General features: G+C 35.4%; 1 protein-coding gene across 2 annotated transcripts; it reads left to right on the top strand.

The window, feature by feature from the left end:
* The first annotated feature begins 877 nt into the window (after positions 1-877).
* Positions 878-16,268, top strand: LOC119689207. 2 transcript variants are annotated; one of them, XM_038103985.1, is made up of 4 exons: positions 878-1,116; positions 14,722-14,962; positions 15,006-15,400; positions 15,785-16,268. In XM_038103985.1, the coding sequence occupies exons 3-4, from the start codon at positions 15,026-15,028 to the stop codon at positions 16,178-16,180; spliced, it is 771 nt and encodes a 256-aa protein (XP_037959913.1). In that variant the 5' UTR covers positions 878-1,116; positions 14,722-14,962; positions 15,006-15,025; the 3' UTR covers positions 16,181-16,268. The 2 variants fall into 2 exon arrangements, with proteins under 2 accessions (XP_037959913.1, XP_037959912.1); XM_038103984.1 differs by having other exon boundaries at positions 14,722-15,400.
* The last annotated feature ends 217 nt before the right edge of the window (positions 16,269-16,485 follow it).

The following is a 16,485-nucleotide window of genomic DNA, read 5'->3' as shown; positions in this document are numbered from 1 at the left end:
AAAAACTGAAAAAGAATGACAAGAGATTATCTAAAAGTCAACAAGTCAAACAAAAAAAAATACAACCACTCCTAAGTAATACTGAAATATATTACATTAATAATATATGAATATTTACTTCGCTACTCAAGTAATTTAAAATTAAAAATAATTTTGTATGCAATAATATTAAAGATTTCTTATATATACAATGAAAACTAACAGAAATCCCACTTGGTTGAACAAATTTTAAAAAGAACCAAATTACTTGGAACAAGAAAAACCTTTTTGGACAAACCAAAAACGTCTGGTGAAGTGTGTGCGTTAAAGACTGTTGTCACAGTATTTAGCAATATTTACAAACAATTTAATTATTGTAAATAATTTAAAATATATTATTCTGGTGTATTGTTATGGGAATATAATTTTAGTATACAATAGAACTGTTTCACGAGTTATCTGTTTCACTCAGATGAAAGCATCTGAGAGACCGTAACATCCCTTTCGAAACTCAAAAATGCTACACTGACTTTACTCGTACAAAACCTTTATGAAACACTTCGTTCAAAGAGGTTCCAGAAGTCTTAAGGCGGTACTACATGTACGCACAACAAGTATACGGACCAGGTATATCATGCTTTAGTGTAAACATAGTAACAAATAAGCTCATTAAATTGCATGGCGTTTATTACATCAAAATATTTGCGACGGTGTAATCTCTGTAAAATCAACTGTCAAGAAATAAATTTATATTATATCGAAACTATAAACGTCATTGAAAAAAAAAATTGTTATTACTATCGGTTTTTATCGATTGGTTTCTGCATTACTTCATTTTGACACATCTACATCTACCATTTACCTATCACCTATTTTGTGATTAGAGTATCTTTGGTTTCGAATAAAAGCTATTAAACAAAAAAAAATTATAATAGTAAAATAATAATAATAACGTAAAACTATAAACAATTACTGAGAAGTTTTGAGATACCGGTGATTAATCGCTAAGATAGAAAAAATACAGGTACTAATTTTTGGATCATTGCCGTTTAACGCATAAGATGAGAGAACTAGTAGTTGTGCTATCAGTATTAATGAGATAACTACATTTAACAATTGAAGCTCTGATCTAAATTGGTAAGTACCCATTTAGTAATGCAATTACTGTTTATAAATTTAAATAGAAATAAATAACGGCTTACGGTTAGGTATAAGTATATTTATAGGATTTTTATATATTAATATATAAACATACTTAATTATAATCCGCGCCTTTTTGCTATATTGCAACAGATTTTTTAATAGGTCTGAAGTGTGAGCAAAGGAATTATTGCTCTAACTGTGGTGGTGGTCTGTAGATTACGATAGTAGTCCAAGATTTATTATAGAACTTTAAGATTTATGGTGGTGGTTTTTTCACTTACGAAACTTTTCCTTAGCGAAAGTCACACAGATTTAAAAAATTTCTTATGATTTGCAAGGTATGGTCCAGATTCACCAACAGTGCAAGTTTACTTAAAAAAATAATTAGAAAAGTACTGTATGTGTTTACTATATACAAACTAGAAGTACAGAATACAAAATTCGTTTCGATATATGACTCAAATAAGAATATTGAATATTTATCATATCAAAAAATAGATGAGGTTATTGTGTGTGCTCAATTTCTAGAGTATCTATAATACTGAATTCATTTGGGTTGAGGTTTTAGCGGTCGTTCCGTAACAGCACTTTGTTATATATATAGCATATATTTGTGATCAAGGAATAGTACTACGTATTTCTTGAATTAAATTGTGTATATATTTTATGTATAAGTTGATAATATTTTAATTTTTTCATTTCTAATTTTAAAACATGGTTTATGTTCCACGTGTTTAAATAATTTTTAAACTGAATAAATATTGAACGTGTAGTCCGGTTAGTAGCCCAAGTAAAAGTGAACGATCACACTCTTGTGGAGTGGAAGCCAAACGGGACTTTTCCAGACAAACAAGATGATGTTCCGTTTAGTAGCAGTCATGCTTTCGAATAATATCGGATGATTACTCCGTTAAGCGCAGGGCCGGATTCAAAAGAAGCAGGTTTTAACTCATATATTGCAATCCGTATGTTTCTATTAGGTAATTTAGATTAGGAACTGCATTAAGCACTAAAAAGTATTTAACAATATAATACGCTTACGAGTTTACGATTACGACACATGACGAGTTGTCCTAATCCGGAGTGGGCAACGTTTCAGTTGCTGTAATCTTTCAGTCGGGTATTTACATTTTTTAAAGTATATTTTAACAAGTTTTTATATTTTATTTATAACAGTTATTTAATTAAACTTTTTTTTTTTTGTTGCTAAAAATAATTTATTATATTTATTTTTAGTTAGTTTTTATAAATGCAAAACTTAATTATAGTGAATTTTTTGTCATTATTTTTTTATTTTATTTTATTATTATTTTCTTTCTTATTTCCTTTTTTCTTTTTATTTTTTAAAATAAAATAGGCTTAAAAATTGTTAAAAAACTGAATCATTTTAAGTCATAAAAGCAAAATAAAATAAAATCATAGAAATACTGTTGAATTACTGATCAGCTTATAAGTTAGTTAGTATATTATTCAATCGCTCATTCAATCAGGCAGTCAGTTAGGCAATCGTTCATTTATTCAGGATATTCTACAAATAAGTGCACCAAAGGATTCCTCCTGATTTGGTCGTTTTTTAATGCACTTCTCCGCATATATTCATGCGATTATTGATTGCTGGTGCTTCAGCACCGCTCAGGACAGGAAGGGTGTGGAATCAAATTAAAAATGCCCATATGTTCATATCCTGTTTGAATTTTCAACTCGTAACAAATACATTTCCGCCATGCAAACAAAAAGTTTTATTTCACATTTTTTAATTTCGTCCTCAGCCCGTTCATTTGCTAATTAATTTACAGAAAACATTCACATTCACATTCACATTCACATTCATTCATAGTTTGTGTTTGTTTGCCGAGTCTGCATTTCATTCTGTAAATGATTTATGGCATTTGTGACATGTTTTTGTCACATTTTGCACATTTATTCAGTTTTCATTTTGAAACAAGCAGTTTAATTAAAATTGATTAAATGTTTCATTAAAAGGTAAAAATTGAATTTGCAATATTTTCAATGCTTTAGCGTTGAATCGTAAGAGCGTACGAGCGTACGATAAAGGACCCTTACCCCCATAACGCCCCATAACGACGTCCGGCGTCGCATTGTGAGCCTTTTTTGTGTGAATGCCATTTATACTTATAATTTGCTCATGGAAATTTCTCAGGGAATCTACTTAAAATTTTAGTATTATTATGACATGGCCAATATGCAGCAACTAATTGAGATGCCAGCACAACAGTCTCGAGGAAGGCACAAGTGGGCCAACTACTATTGAAAGCAATGAAGCCTACAAGGCCATCGGCAAAATGAAAGGATACGGCTACGTGTTCAATAAAATTTTTAAGCTTTTAATGTTTAAGTTAAGGAAAATTTTCATATTAATTAAGTGAGTAATTTACAGTTCATTATCACAGCTAAAGATATTATTTACTGCATTTAAATTGAAGAATAGATGAAATACCTGCCCACAGTTGAAAAATTTTTAATATCAATTTCAGTTTCACTTTGAAACTAATTAATGAATAAGTGAGTAATTTACAGTTCATTATCACAGCTAAAGATATTATTTACTGCATTTAAATTGAAGAGTAGATGAAAAAATTTTTAATATCAATTTCAATTTTCAATTTTCACTTTAAAACTAATTAATGATTTCTTTATATAATTAGTGATAATAATGCGTTTATTATAAATTTTAAAAATGCTACTCTTAGCTAAGTGAATGCCATATAGTTTTATATGAATGCCATATAGTCTTTGGAGACACCTCTTGGTGTCTACACAGTTCAAGCGCTTGTCTGCAGATATTAATCCAATTCAATAGTTGGTACTGATACTATCAAATATAAGTTATTTCTAGTCCTTGGAGACACCTATTGGTGTCTACACAATTCAAGCGCTTATCTGCAGATATTAATCCAATTCAATAGTTGGTACTGATACTACTAAATATAAGTTATTTCTAGTCCTTGGAGACACCTTTTGGTGTCTACACCAATCCAATTCAATTTAAGCGCTTACCTTCAGATATAACTCCATATAGAAAGGTGTTAAACAAGTCCAGCATGCATTTGATCACCAGAGCTTTAAGCCGTGAAAAACAAAGAATTACCAAGTACAGATTGAAATTAATATTTATTCCAAAATGCTGATAAATGTGACACAACTACCATCAGCAACTGTTGGGAAATCAGATATAATAGACATTGTTCACAATGTCCTCTAATAATGCAATTTAATATTAAATTTCGTTAAGTATTAAACAGCATTCAATAGCTTTATGAGACATTTCGATATTATTAGAGAACTATAAGCCTCTCTGTATATTTCAATCCTTATAATCTGTTTCGTACTATGCTGAAGTTTACCACGATAATCTCTTATCCCGTGAGATTGTAAATTTCATAGCAAAAAGGAGATCCTGCAGAGAAAATGTACTCATCGTGCTGGTATAATATTCTACAAATGTGTCCACATTTTTACATACATTGACGATAACAACTTTATTGGTAGAATATCAGAACTCATTATAGTTTTAACTTAATATTAACTCATTTGGCTTTCTAACAAAAAAAATAAATTAAATTATTATTAATATAGGATATGATACTACGATCGTTGAGTCTATTGTGTCCCGTTTTTGGTTTAAAGTAAATCTCTAAGCCCTGTTACTTTGCTAAAAGATAGTATAGAACCAACGTTACAAAGTTTTATTACCTCTTCCGTAAGAATAAACATTACCAGGAGTCTATTCGTAGAATAGACTATGCATTAGCGCAGGGCATGCTAACACTATGTGTGGCGGATTCTTTATTCTCTTCACAGAATCTATACCTTTCATCCGTATAAATTCCCAGTCTTGTAAGGTTTAGTTTACAGTGTCCTGTGATGATTCTAAGTTTTCTTAGTTTCTTTTAATAAGTCTCTATAGACTTATATAGTGGTATCTACTATTGTTATAGGTACCAATAATTGATTTGTATTGTGTTAATTCAGGTAAGTTATGCCAGTAATCTTTTTTGTTCAGGTTCTCTTTCACTTTTATGAAAGAAAGGAGGGTACTGTCTCCTAATTAACACAAATAAAGAACCACATAATTCAATTACTTTTGAGAAGAAATTATAAATTTTGATTCAACATACATACTCCATTTCGTTATATTTTCATACCAAAGTCAAATACATGTGAAGTAACTGAATGAAATGATTTAAATATAAATTATTTTGTTATCTCTTCAAACAACTGATTTAAGAATATGTAGATTAAATAATTTGTCATTTTGCTCGACTTCTTTTTACGAGAACCAATCAAGCAAACTCTGCAGAAATTCACAATTCATTATGTGTCACACACATCAAAGTGAATATCGACACAGGCGCAAGGCATTTCGTATGTTGATAGAAGGAAGATTAAAAGTCCTGCCAAACAATACACTTTGGCTTATGCCTTCAAAGAAAAAAGTCCTTACACTTCGTTAAACAGTTTATTTCCGGTAAATTACATAAACTTTTAATATGTTTTTTTTTTTTGCTTCCTTTGTTAAAGGCAAATTTATTGTACACATTTCCCTTTATGAGGCGTACGGACTCATTGACTTCTTTCTTTCGTTTCTTTGGAAATATTGCAAAGGACATGCCAATTCCAAAGCAAATGCCTTCCTGTTGTTTGTGCACTTACGCATTGTTAATATTGGTATCGTATTATTTTTTATTATTTCATATGTAAACTAGTACAATTATTGGAATAAATTTTATTACTTTCAATTGGAAAATAATTTGAAAGGCCTGTACTAAATAAATAGTTTGCTTTTATTCGTTTTACCAACGGATATTAAAAATAAATTTCATATATAAAATTTACTATTTTAGATTTTTTCATTAAAGAAAAAAAAGATTGCATAATAAAAATGAGACAATGTTGAGGGGGAAAGGGGACCACATTGATAAAATTGTTTAAAACTAATATTATCTCAACAATTAAGATTTCAAAGCAAGCATTCAACAATAGACCTGATGTATCGTTCAGCACAAAAAATGGAAGAAGCCTCAGAACATAAAAGAAGTTTGTTCAGCAGTTTTTCTTGACATGTAGCATATACATAATCTATGAAGCACAGCGGATTAACTATAAAGTTTGAGTTTGCGTTATAAAATCGATTTTGTAAGATAAACACATTCTATCTTATACCTATAAAGATTTTTTCGAATTAAATAAGATCTATAATAGATTACTGTAAAAAAGTTTTTCTTAACCTGTGACCTATTTCCCACACACATGCGATCTTTCTTTAGGAAACTTATACTACGACAGCTTTTGCAGATGATACTATCTAGGTTAGGTTAGGTTAGGTTAGGTTACTGGGGCCGTCCGAAGACTCACTTAGACCATGAGGTCCATTGTGATACCCTAAGAATTTGACACCTGTCCCTATAACCACTTGGTATTGGCTACAAAGCCATTGACACGAGCTATGGAAATAGAATCTAGATGAATAGAAAAAGTGCGACCCTAAGTAGGATAGTCTATGTCTTGCGAAGGCAGGACACTGTAGCAGAAGGTGTGTTGGTGATACTATCTAACTATATGTGAAAAAATACGACAGATATTCTCCTGCAAAGGCTGTAAATCAAGTTTGAAAGTGTAATTAACCAGCTTAGTAGATGTGACAAATCAAATTTAATAGCAGCAAATCAATTCATGTAGATGTTACTAAACTGACAACTATGTCAATAGTAGATGAGAACTATGCAACTATATACATACTCCAACCACAGATAGAAATAGAAATAGAAATAAACAGGGTACTAGCTCCCACTGGAGCAGAGCACTGCGACCAGATTGATCTTTTGTGCCGTAACTGACCCTAATTGAACAGAAGACATTCCGCTTTCCGAATGAAGGCCAGAATGTCGTCCGTTGAGGACCTCCTAATGTCAGAAGGAGAGAGCAGCTCTCCTCCCAGTGATTTCCTCCTTGCCCAGATCAAGGCTGGGCGGTCACAGAGAATGTGGCTCGTAGTCTCGTCTGCCTCTAAGCATAGTCGACACTCTATCTCTTCGGACAGACCTATTTTGTTAAGGTGATAACGCAGTCCATGGTGACCCGTTAAATATCCCACCAGCAACCTCAAATCTGATCTGCTGAGGAGGGATGCCTTGCCATAACTATATGGATGAACCAGCTGTTTTGCCTGACGGTTACCTCGATTGTCACTCCAGTAGCGACCTCTCTCGGCTGAGATCCATTTATCAATTAGATAACTAGTTGTTGACCAACTTAGTCCACAATAGGGTTCTGGTCCACAGATTTTAGTTGCAGAACCTGCCCTTGCAAGGCTGTCGGCAGATTCATTTCCTTTTATACCTGTGTGTCCAGGCACCCAGCAAAGCGTCACCTTATTTCTGCTTGCCAGCTGTTGCAACATATCAAAGCAGTCTAATGAAAGTTTTGAGAAAAACCTCCAGGTGGATAGAGCTTTGATTGCCGCTTGACTATCTGAGTAAATACAGATGCGGGCGCCTTTCAACCCGTTGTTTAAGTTGATACGAGCGCAGACCTCGATGGCGTGAACCTCTGTTTGGAAGACAGTGGGCCATATACCCAGCGCCAGCGAGATTCTGGTGTTAGGACCAAATATTCCAGCACCAACACCTTCCGTGGTTTTTGAACCATCGGTAAACCATGATATCACTTCTGGTTCTGCTCCAGGGGTGCCATTTACCCAATCCAATCGATCGGGAATGAGGACTTCGAACTTTCTACCGAAGCGAAGTTCCATGTTCATGCGATCTGTCCTATCGCAGATCTCTATGCCAGGAACTAGTCTGCAGATAGAGTTTTGACTGTCAAGACTTCCGTGCATATTGATACCAGAGTGTAGCCTAGCTTCACTCAGGGCTGCCGTCTTTTTAATGAAGAGGTGCAGAGGGGTAAAACCCACTATGGACTCCATAGCTGATGTGGGACATGTTCTGATAGTTCCCGTCATAGCGATACATGCGAGTCTTTGCAGTTTATTGCATTTGAGTATTGCAGCTTTTTGTTGTGCCTTATTCCACCAAACAAGAGCTGCATAGGATACAATTGGTCTGACCATTGTACGGTAGATCCATGAGAGAATTCTGGGACTAAGGCCCCAGGTCCTACCATATGCGTTCCTGCATGTCCACATTACCCTTGTGGCTTTGCCAATTACATTATCCAGGTGAGTGTTCCAATTAAGACGCTTATCTAGGGTGATTCCTAGATATTTAACTTCGTCGGAACATTCAATAGCCGTATCTTTTATAGATAGGGACCCTAAGTTCAGTTTATACCTTCTGGAAAATGGTACAATTACTGCTTTTTTTGGGTTAATACTTAGGCCTTCTTTTATACACCAGCTCGAAACTTTGTGTAAGGCCGCCTGCATTACGTCAGTAACTGTGGCCTCATATTTACCGCAAACTATGATTGCCAAGTCATCTGCATAACCTATGGCATGGTAGCCAGATTGTTCCAGTTTGACTAGTAGATCGTCTACTACCAACGTCCATAACAATGGTGAGAGAACCCCACCCTGGGGGCAACCCCGTACTGCACTAATGCTAACGGTGGTATTACCTAACTTGGTAGATATGTTCCTGTCACGTAGCATCCTATCTATCCACGTTATTGTACAGGAGTCTATATCTTTCCGGGCCAATGCACTGGATATGGACTCATAAGATGTATTGTCAAAAGCACCTTCTACATCCAGAAATGCACATAAGGCAATTTCTTTAGATTGAAAGGTGCTTTGAATTTTGCTGACCAAGTGATACAGCGCGACCTCCGTAGATTTGCCTTTTGAGTAGGCATATTGTGTGGGGTGGAGTGGAACCGTTTGTCCCATTTTTTCCCGTATGTGCAGATCAATTAGCCTTTCGACAGTTTTTAATAAGAAGGAAGTAAGACTAATTGGTCTGTAGGACTTTGGCTGGTCCATGGGTTTATTACCCAATTTGGGAATAAAGATCACATTTACATCTCTCCAGGAGTGAGGGATGTAACCCATAATGAAACATGCCCTAAAGAGTTTGATTAATGGGTCTAGAATGATATCAGTACAATTCTGCAATAAAGCAGGAAAGATACCGTCGCCACCAGGCGCCTTGAATGGTAGGAATGAGCTGATCGCCCATTTCACCTTGTCCTTGTCAAAGATAACACCAGAAAGTGCGTATTCCTGACGTGTAGGAGCAGTTACTTCTCTGTTTGATTTTGATGTTGATGCTCCGATTAAAGAGCCAGGGAAGTGTGTTTGCAACAGAAACTCAAGGGTATCTTCACGACCAGTGGTGAAGGATCCCTCGGGTTTTTTTAAAAGGCCTACTTCGTTATTTTTGACCTTAGTTAATGCCTTGTGTAGTCTGGCAGCCTCGGGCAGCTTCTCAATACTTTCACAGTGGCTTCGCCAGCTAGTCCGTTTGGACTGTCTGATTGATTGATTGTAGTCTGTGAGTGCAATTTTATATTCTTCCCACCTACCTGAGCGTTTTGCTCTATTGAATAAGCTCCTTACTAATTTGCGCTTATTAGCTAGTTGCGAGTTCCACCAAGGAACCTTACCCAAAATTGTGGCATTGCCTGCAACCGTGCTGTTATGAAAGGAGGTTAGTAATACCTCACCTAAGTGGTTAGCGGCTAACTCTAACTCTTCTACAGTTTGTAAAGGCCTAGCTATGGAAAAGTTTGCGGAACACACTAAGTCCCTGTACCTATGCCAGTCGGTTTTTCTGGGTCGGTAAACTTTTTCCTGCTGTGCGGATATACCGGGAATTTCAAACCTAATATGTTGATGGTCAGAGAGGGACACTTCGTCCGACACATGCCAATTCCATATAGATTCCTCAATACCTCTGGTGCATAGAGTGAGATCTAGTACCTCTTCTCTAATTGCGTTAATAAATGTGGGTTTATTACCTTTGTTAGCTATATTCAAACCTGCTGATATGATATATTCTAATAGGTACTCACCCCTTTTGTTAATATCGCTGCTCCCCCACACCGTATGGTGAGCATTTGCATCGCAGCCCAAGATTAGCTGCCGACCAGTGGACCTGCAGAAGCTAATCAGCTGCTGGACTTCCGTTGGTGGAACTGCATTTTCATCACCTGGGAAGTAGGCAGAGGCCACGACAATGTCTGTCACCCCTCCTAATGTTGGAACTTCGACAAGGACCGCTGCTAGGTCTCTAGAAATAAAGTTATTTAACGGAAGATGTTTTACGTCTCCACCGATTAAGATAGCTGCACGCGGCACTGCTATCGATCGGTCATAAACCAGCTTACCTGATTTAGAGTTAAGACCCCGAATGTGGCCACCGAACACCCACGGCTCTTGAATAAGTCCTAGAGCAATGTTGTTGGTTTGGGCAATTCTGCACAGGGTGGCTGATGCTCCTTTTGCATGGTGCAGATTTGCCTGGAGCACTTTTAAAGTGCTCATTAGGTCTCGTTAAGAGACTTACGGACGAGACTTTCACGTTTGTCTCGTCGAGAACCCTTGTTTCTGGCACCCTTTGATTGCTCCAGTAAACATTTACTGAGTAAGGGTGGTTTAAAGATAGCGGTCCTAGGTTTACCTGCTACCGTAATCGGGCCCGTGGAGGGCATTGTGGACTTATTTCCTGAGGTGGGAATCTGAACAGCACGCCCACTAGCAGTGCCAACCGCCTTGCTAGTAGATGGACGTGCGTCTAGTTCCTCTTCCACAGGAATAGTCACCGTTGGGTAACTGTCCGTAAGGGATGTTGCCGGAGTCGAGGATGACTGGGTGGTTTTGTCATCCTTAACCACCTTTGAAGCTTTATCCATGGGTTGAGAAAGAGCGGGGGTGGTACCCTTAAGCATCAGTCTCAGGTGACCGAACCGGTATGCAATCCTACCTTTTAGTTCGGACAGCGACCTCATGGATTCGTCATCAATGACGAAAACAAGATGCAGCATCTGATCCTGCGTCAGTCTGCGTATCACTTTCCACCGTTTGGTGGAGAATTTGTTTTGAGAACCAATGGTAGCCAAAACTTTTTCGTTTGACAAAGTCAAACTTTGGGGAAAATAGCCACGAACTACATGAGTTCGTGGGAAATCCTTTTCCTCAACCACGTTAATGGCGAGCCCGCATTTGGCCCCTATGTGACCAGAAAATCGCTTGACCCACTCTGCGGTTTTGGCATCACTGCAGATGATAAGTAGCCACCCCGTTCTGGGCAAACACCCTTCGAACTCCGGCTGCATATTTTCACATTGGTGCTCTATGGCAACATCAATAATCGCCTCCTGGAGACGTGTTATTTGCTCTGTAGAGAGCGAAGTGCCAGCTGGATCAGCCGACGTGAAGCCTAAACGTACGCCTTTAACAGCTAGGCTGTACGATGGCTTGGCAAGTCCCACATGGCCTACCTTAGGTTTTTTAACGGTGGTCAAACCGGGAGATTGTTCCTCCGATCTGCCCCGCTTAATCGCAGTCGAAGACTGCGTGGCGATTTTTAGAGCTTCTGCTCTGCTAAGACCTGATGCCATAGCCGCCTTGAACCTTCTTTTCTCACTTCTTTTGAGGTGAGTGAATTTAGGAGACTCCAAAGTGAGGTTACCAACTTTGGAGCCAACGACAGTTAGACCGGACTTCTGAGAGACCACACTGTCGTTGTCGGACTCGCAAGAATCAGCAGCTTCGGAATTTGAAGACAATACTTCAATTATTTCCTGTCGCCTATCTTGAGGTCGCGACGAAGATTGACCTGGTACGATCACCGTTTCCGCGAGCGGAGAAAAAGACGGTGGCCCATCCGGATCCATCTTGATGCACACAGTAGCGCTGTCAAGATGGGTGGTGGCTTCCAGCCCAGTGGCCGGCACGTACACGGGTGAGTGTTCCGTAAAGGAATCATTTGGAGATGCCGTTAGAGTGACATCAAGCTCATCAATGTTATTTGAATTTTTATCCATGAAAAATTAGTTTAATGTTCGGGAAGAGAGGTCACCCACGACATAGCCCGTTTATCGTGGGAAGTCTAATTTAAACTGGAGGTCGACAGGTATCCAGAGTTCGCATATTAAGGACCAACTATCCATGGCCATTCATCCCTCGGCATATGCTGTTCCACCTTGGATTTGAGCTTTAATTTAAGACGCTTTTGCTTGCGTCCGCCCGATTACAATTAGCCAGCATCCATAGTTGAGACATGACCATACTATGGATCTGTTTCTAGCCGCCCCCACGTAGAGGATGTAATCACACTACCGACAGTATACAACAGTTACGGCACATACACAAAGTACGTGTTTATCCCCCTGTGTATCTGACGGCGGACGGCCTACTCCAACCACAGATAATCACTAATATTTTGAAATGTTACCATTCAATCGCTATTCTAATATATATAACCAAAATATATATTTAGGTATTGCGTCAAGCAATACTCCGAGGGAAGGAGCGTGTCACGATGAAGCGAAAAAGCATGTCACGAATCTGACATAAAATTTCCGAAATTATAATTAAAATTAAGTTAAAATAAAACCGTATTAGCGAATTCTACAGTTAATCTTAACATACGGAGTTCAACTTAAGGGTTATGTTAGCTCAAAAACTCTGTATATCAGTCAATGTTTTCCAAAATTCTTATGACATGCAATTAATGTTACATAGCATTGTAGTAGATTAGATCTACTTACTATAAAGATACAGGTATCAATAAAATTGTAAGCTAAATCTTCAAATTTGCTAATCTCTCACAATAGGAGTCTTAAAAGTCAAATTAATGAATAAGCTAAAAAATATCTCCATATATCCTGGACCCTAGAACTTTAGAACTAAGTCGGGCAACAGTAAATGGAGACATATTTTAATATTAGTTTGTATGTGTAAATCAATTAAATATTTGTAAACTTTAATTGTTTTTGCGTGTATTATAAAATTATTCGAATGAAAGCATCAAAGAGTTTCCGTCTATATAAAAAATATCTTTTGTAATATAATTTAACAAAAAAAGATGCTCAAATCGAGAATATGATTTTAATCGCTGCATGCACATAAACGCATGTCTTTAACTAGCCAATGTCAATGCTGTTATATTAGAACAAAATTTTTTTTATTATAGATAGAACACAACAATGTCTCCATTTAAAATGGAGAGCTCGAAATATCAAAGATAGGAAGCGCTATCTATTTCTCTCTTGCAACAGCGCAAGTGGCTACAAAACACTAAAGGCCATGTTATGTAGAGTGTCTCGGGCACGGCATGAGTAAAATTGTTGTTGTTGTTGTCAATGGAAATTATAAAATTGAGATTAAGAGCAAAAACAATATGTCGGTTCAAATTCCAGCAAGAGAGCCGACGTATTTGTGCATGCTAACAGCACTAAGGCAAAGCAGTGTTGTTTAATAATAAATTTCAGAATTTGCGCTTTTTAAGAGCAAATTCCTACAATTTCAGTATGTTTCGAAAAAAAAAATGGCCGGCACCAACTCAACCTATTTTATGAACAGCTAATAAACTAATTATTACACTTTACAATTATTATAAGATAATATTATAACAAATCAACATTATTACAGCCTCTATGAGTTTTTTCTTGATGGTTATTTTTGGTGACAAATTAAAAGTGAGCATATCCACATTTCCTTTTAAATTCAGGCACAACCAGTACAAAAATTGTAGTAAAAGTGCGAAGTTGGCAATACTGATGTGACAGTCTACATAAATTGGCTCGAATGAGCCAATTTTGTCGTGTCCGAGAAGCTCTACATTACAAGGCCCTATGTGAAACAAGGTACACAATATTTACATCAATTATTCAGATTTTCAGGGATCGTATTTATGATACTGTCAAAAGTCGTTGTATCGTCAAAAGCAAGTTTTTGTTCGTAGCGAATAAATTGTTAAATATATATAGGATATTTCGAAAAATAAAAAGAGAACATAATAATAGTGAATAATATTCTATATTAAACGTTTTCACATAAAAGGTTATGAGTAATTTATATGAACCTAATATCTGACAACCATTAAAACTTTAGGAACAGCGCAGGAACACTTCCTGCTGTACTTCGTGAATACTTGCTGTACTAAAAAATAATTTAGTGTGAAAATCTAATTTAGTGTAAACATCTAATTTAGTGTAAAAAATAATTAAATGAACCGATATATATTAATATATTCAAATATAATAAAGTATTAACACGTGATTATAAAATTTGTTTAATTAACGTATGATTAGAAGAACTCTCATAAAGTGAACAATTTGCTTAGCGCTTTATTTGTAAATTTTCTGACACTATTTTAGTACATATTTATAAAACAATTTTTTTTAATATACGACCTATAGTAAATAATAAGTACTCGTATATATCTGTATCTTAATCGATAAACTATTTCAAGTGTTGCTAGATGCTATGTTAATTTAAAGTTCCTTAAAGCTTTCATAAAGCTGATAACTCTTTTTATCATAATTATATGTTGGTGATTTTGTTATTATAATTAACTTAATTAACTTAAAGTTATAACATCATCATCTAGTATATATTTTATGAACATAAAACAGTTTTAATTAATTTGAACATATTTTTCTTACTTTAAGTGTTACAAAAAGCTCAAATCTGTGGAAGCCAGTTATACCAGAAGAGTACATTTGATTGTTAATAGCTCAGTTTATTCCAAAAACGATTGAAAATAGAAAGGCCATTAAAAAGGCACTCATTTCAATATATATCAACATTACAAGTTTCATCAGTATTAAAGCCATTTAAATTGAAAACTGAGTTCGACAGATCTTCTATAAAAAAATTGAGGGCGAAAAAACCACGCCTAATCCAAACTGTGTAAGTTATTTATTAAGAACACCAAAGTTAATGAAAAATATAGCAATTTTAGAAAAGAAAACTATGGATAATCCACGGGGATTGAACGAAAAAGACTTTTTAATCAGAGATAATATAAACGCAGTAAATAATGCTGCTGATTATTTGATGGAAATAAAAGATGCGCCTATTATAAAAACTAAAAAGCGCGGACGTCCGAAAAAGGAACGATTGCATGAAGTATTTCCAAATGAACCACAGCGAAATTTTAAATTTAAAAGTGTACCAATAGCTCCATATAAATATCAAGGACACCAAAAAAAAATAGTACAATCCTCATATGAAACACCTGGTCCATCGAATCAGCAACAATCACGAGAAATCTTCGAATCCAAGCAAAATAATAATGTGAATAAAAGAGTGGAAGGGAATGATAAATTATGTGAATTTTTACCTAAGGAAACAAGTGAAAAATATCATCTTTTAAAACTTGAGATTGAGCCAGTTGTACCACCTGATGGATATCCAAAAAAATTACTTGCATCACATAAAGCATGTGAAGAACCTGGTCCTTCGAATCACCAACAATCACGAGAAATCTTTGTATCCAAGCAAATAAATTATATGAATAAAAGACTGGAAAAAGTTCAAAATGTTCAAAAAGATCGCCTTGTAAAACTTGAGATTGAACCAGTTGTATCACCTAATGTGCATAAAAGAAAATTACTTGAAGTGCATAAAGCTTGTGAAAAACCTAGACAATCGAATCAGCAACAATCACGAGAAATCATCGAATCCAAGCAAATTAATTATGTGAATAAAAGACTGAAAGGGAAAGATGAGGAAGCAGTTCAAAAAGATCGAGTTTTAAAAATTGAAATTGAACCAGTAGTTCCACCCGATGGACATCCGAGAAAATTAGGTAAATTACATAAAGTATGTGAAAAACCTGGTCCAACAAATCAGCAACAATCACGTCGCATACCTCGCAATATCTTTAAATACAAACAAATTAATGATATGAAAGAAAGTTTGGATAATAAAGATAAATTATGCATTAAGGAACCAAGTTCAACAACTTTATCCAAGGACGCAAACGAAACACCTGTAACAATCACAATTATTAACATTAATGATATTTTGAATAATAAAATAATCCTCGACGATGGATCTGATTATAAATATAACGATGAGTCGGATGATGAATTTGACGATGAATATGACAATGATTCCTTTTAGACACCGATTACTTGATAACCATAAGCCGCATTTTTACAAAAAATAAACTATCTACTAACAAATAAGAATAAATATATTTTTACAATACAAAAATTTGTGCCATTATATCACATATAACTTCATATAACTTATATCACATATATATCATGAGAATAATCATTAATTAAATTTGTTAATTATAATTAAAATAAATTTTCAAAATGTTTCATTATTAAAGGATTTAAATAATAGATTGGTTTATCACTTTTAACTAAAAATAAAGTTCACCAAGTGCTCAACTTATCTACCATAAAAGAAATAAAGCT

Source organism: Teleopsis dalmanni, chromosome X (genome assembly GCF_002237135.1).
Source record: "Teleopsis dalmanni isolate 2A chromosome X, ASM223713v2, whole genome shotgun sequence".
NCBI lineage: Eukaryota > Metazoa > Arthropoda > Insecta > Diptera > Diopsidae > Teleopsis > Teleopsis dalmanni.
This window is presented reverse-complemented; position numbering and strand designations above follow the sequence as displayed.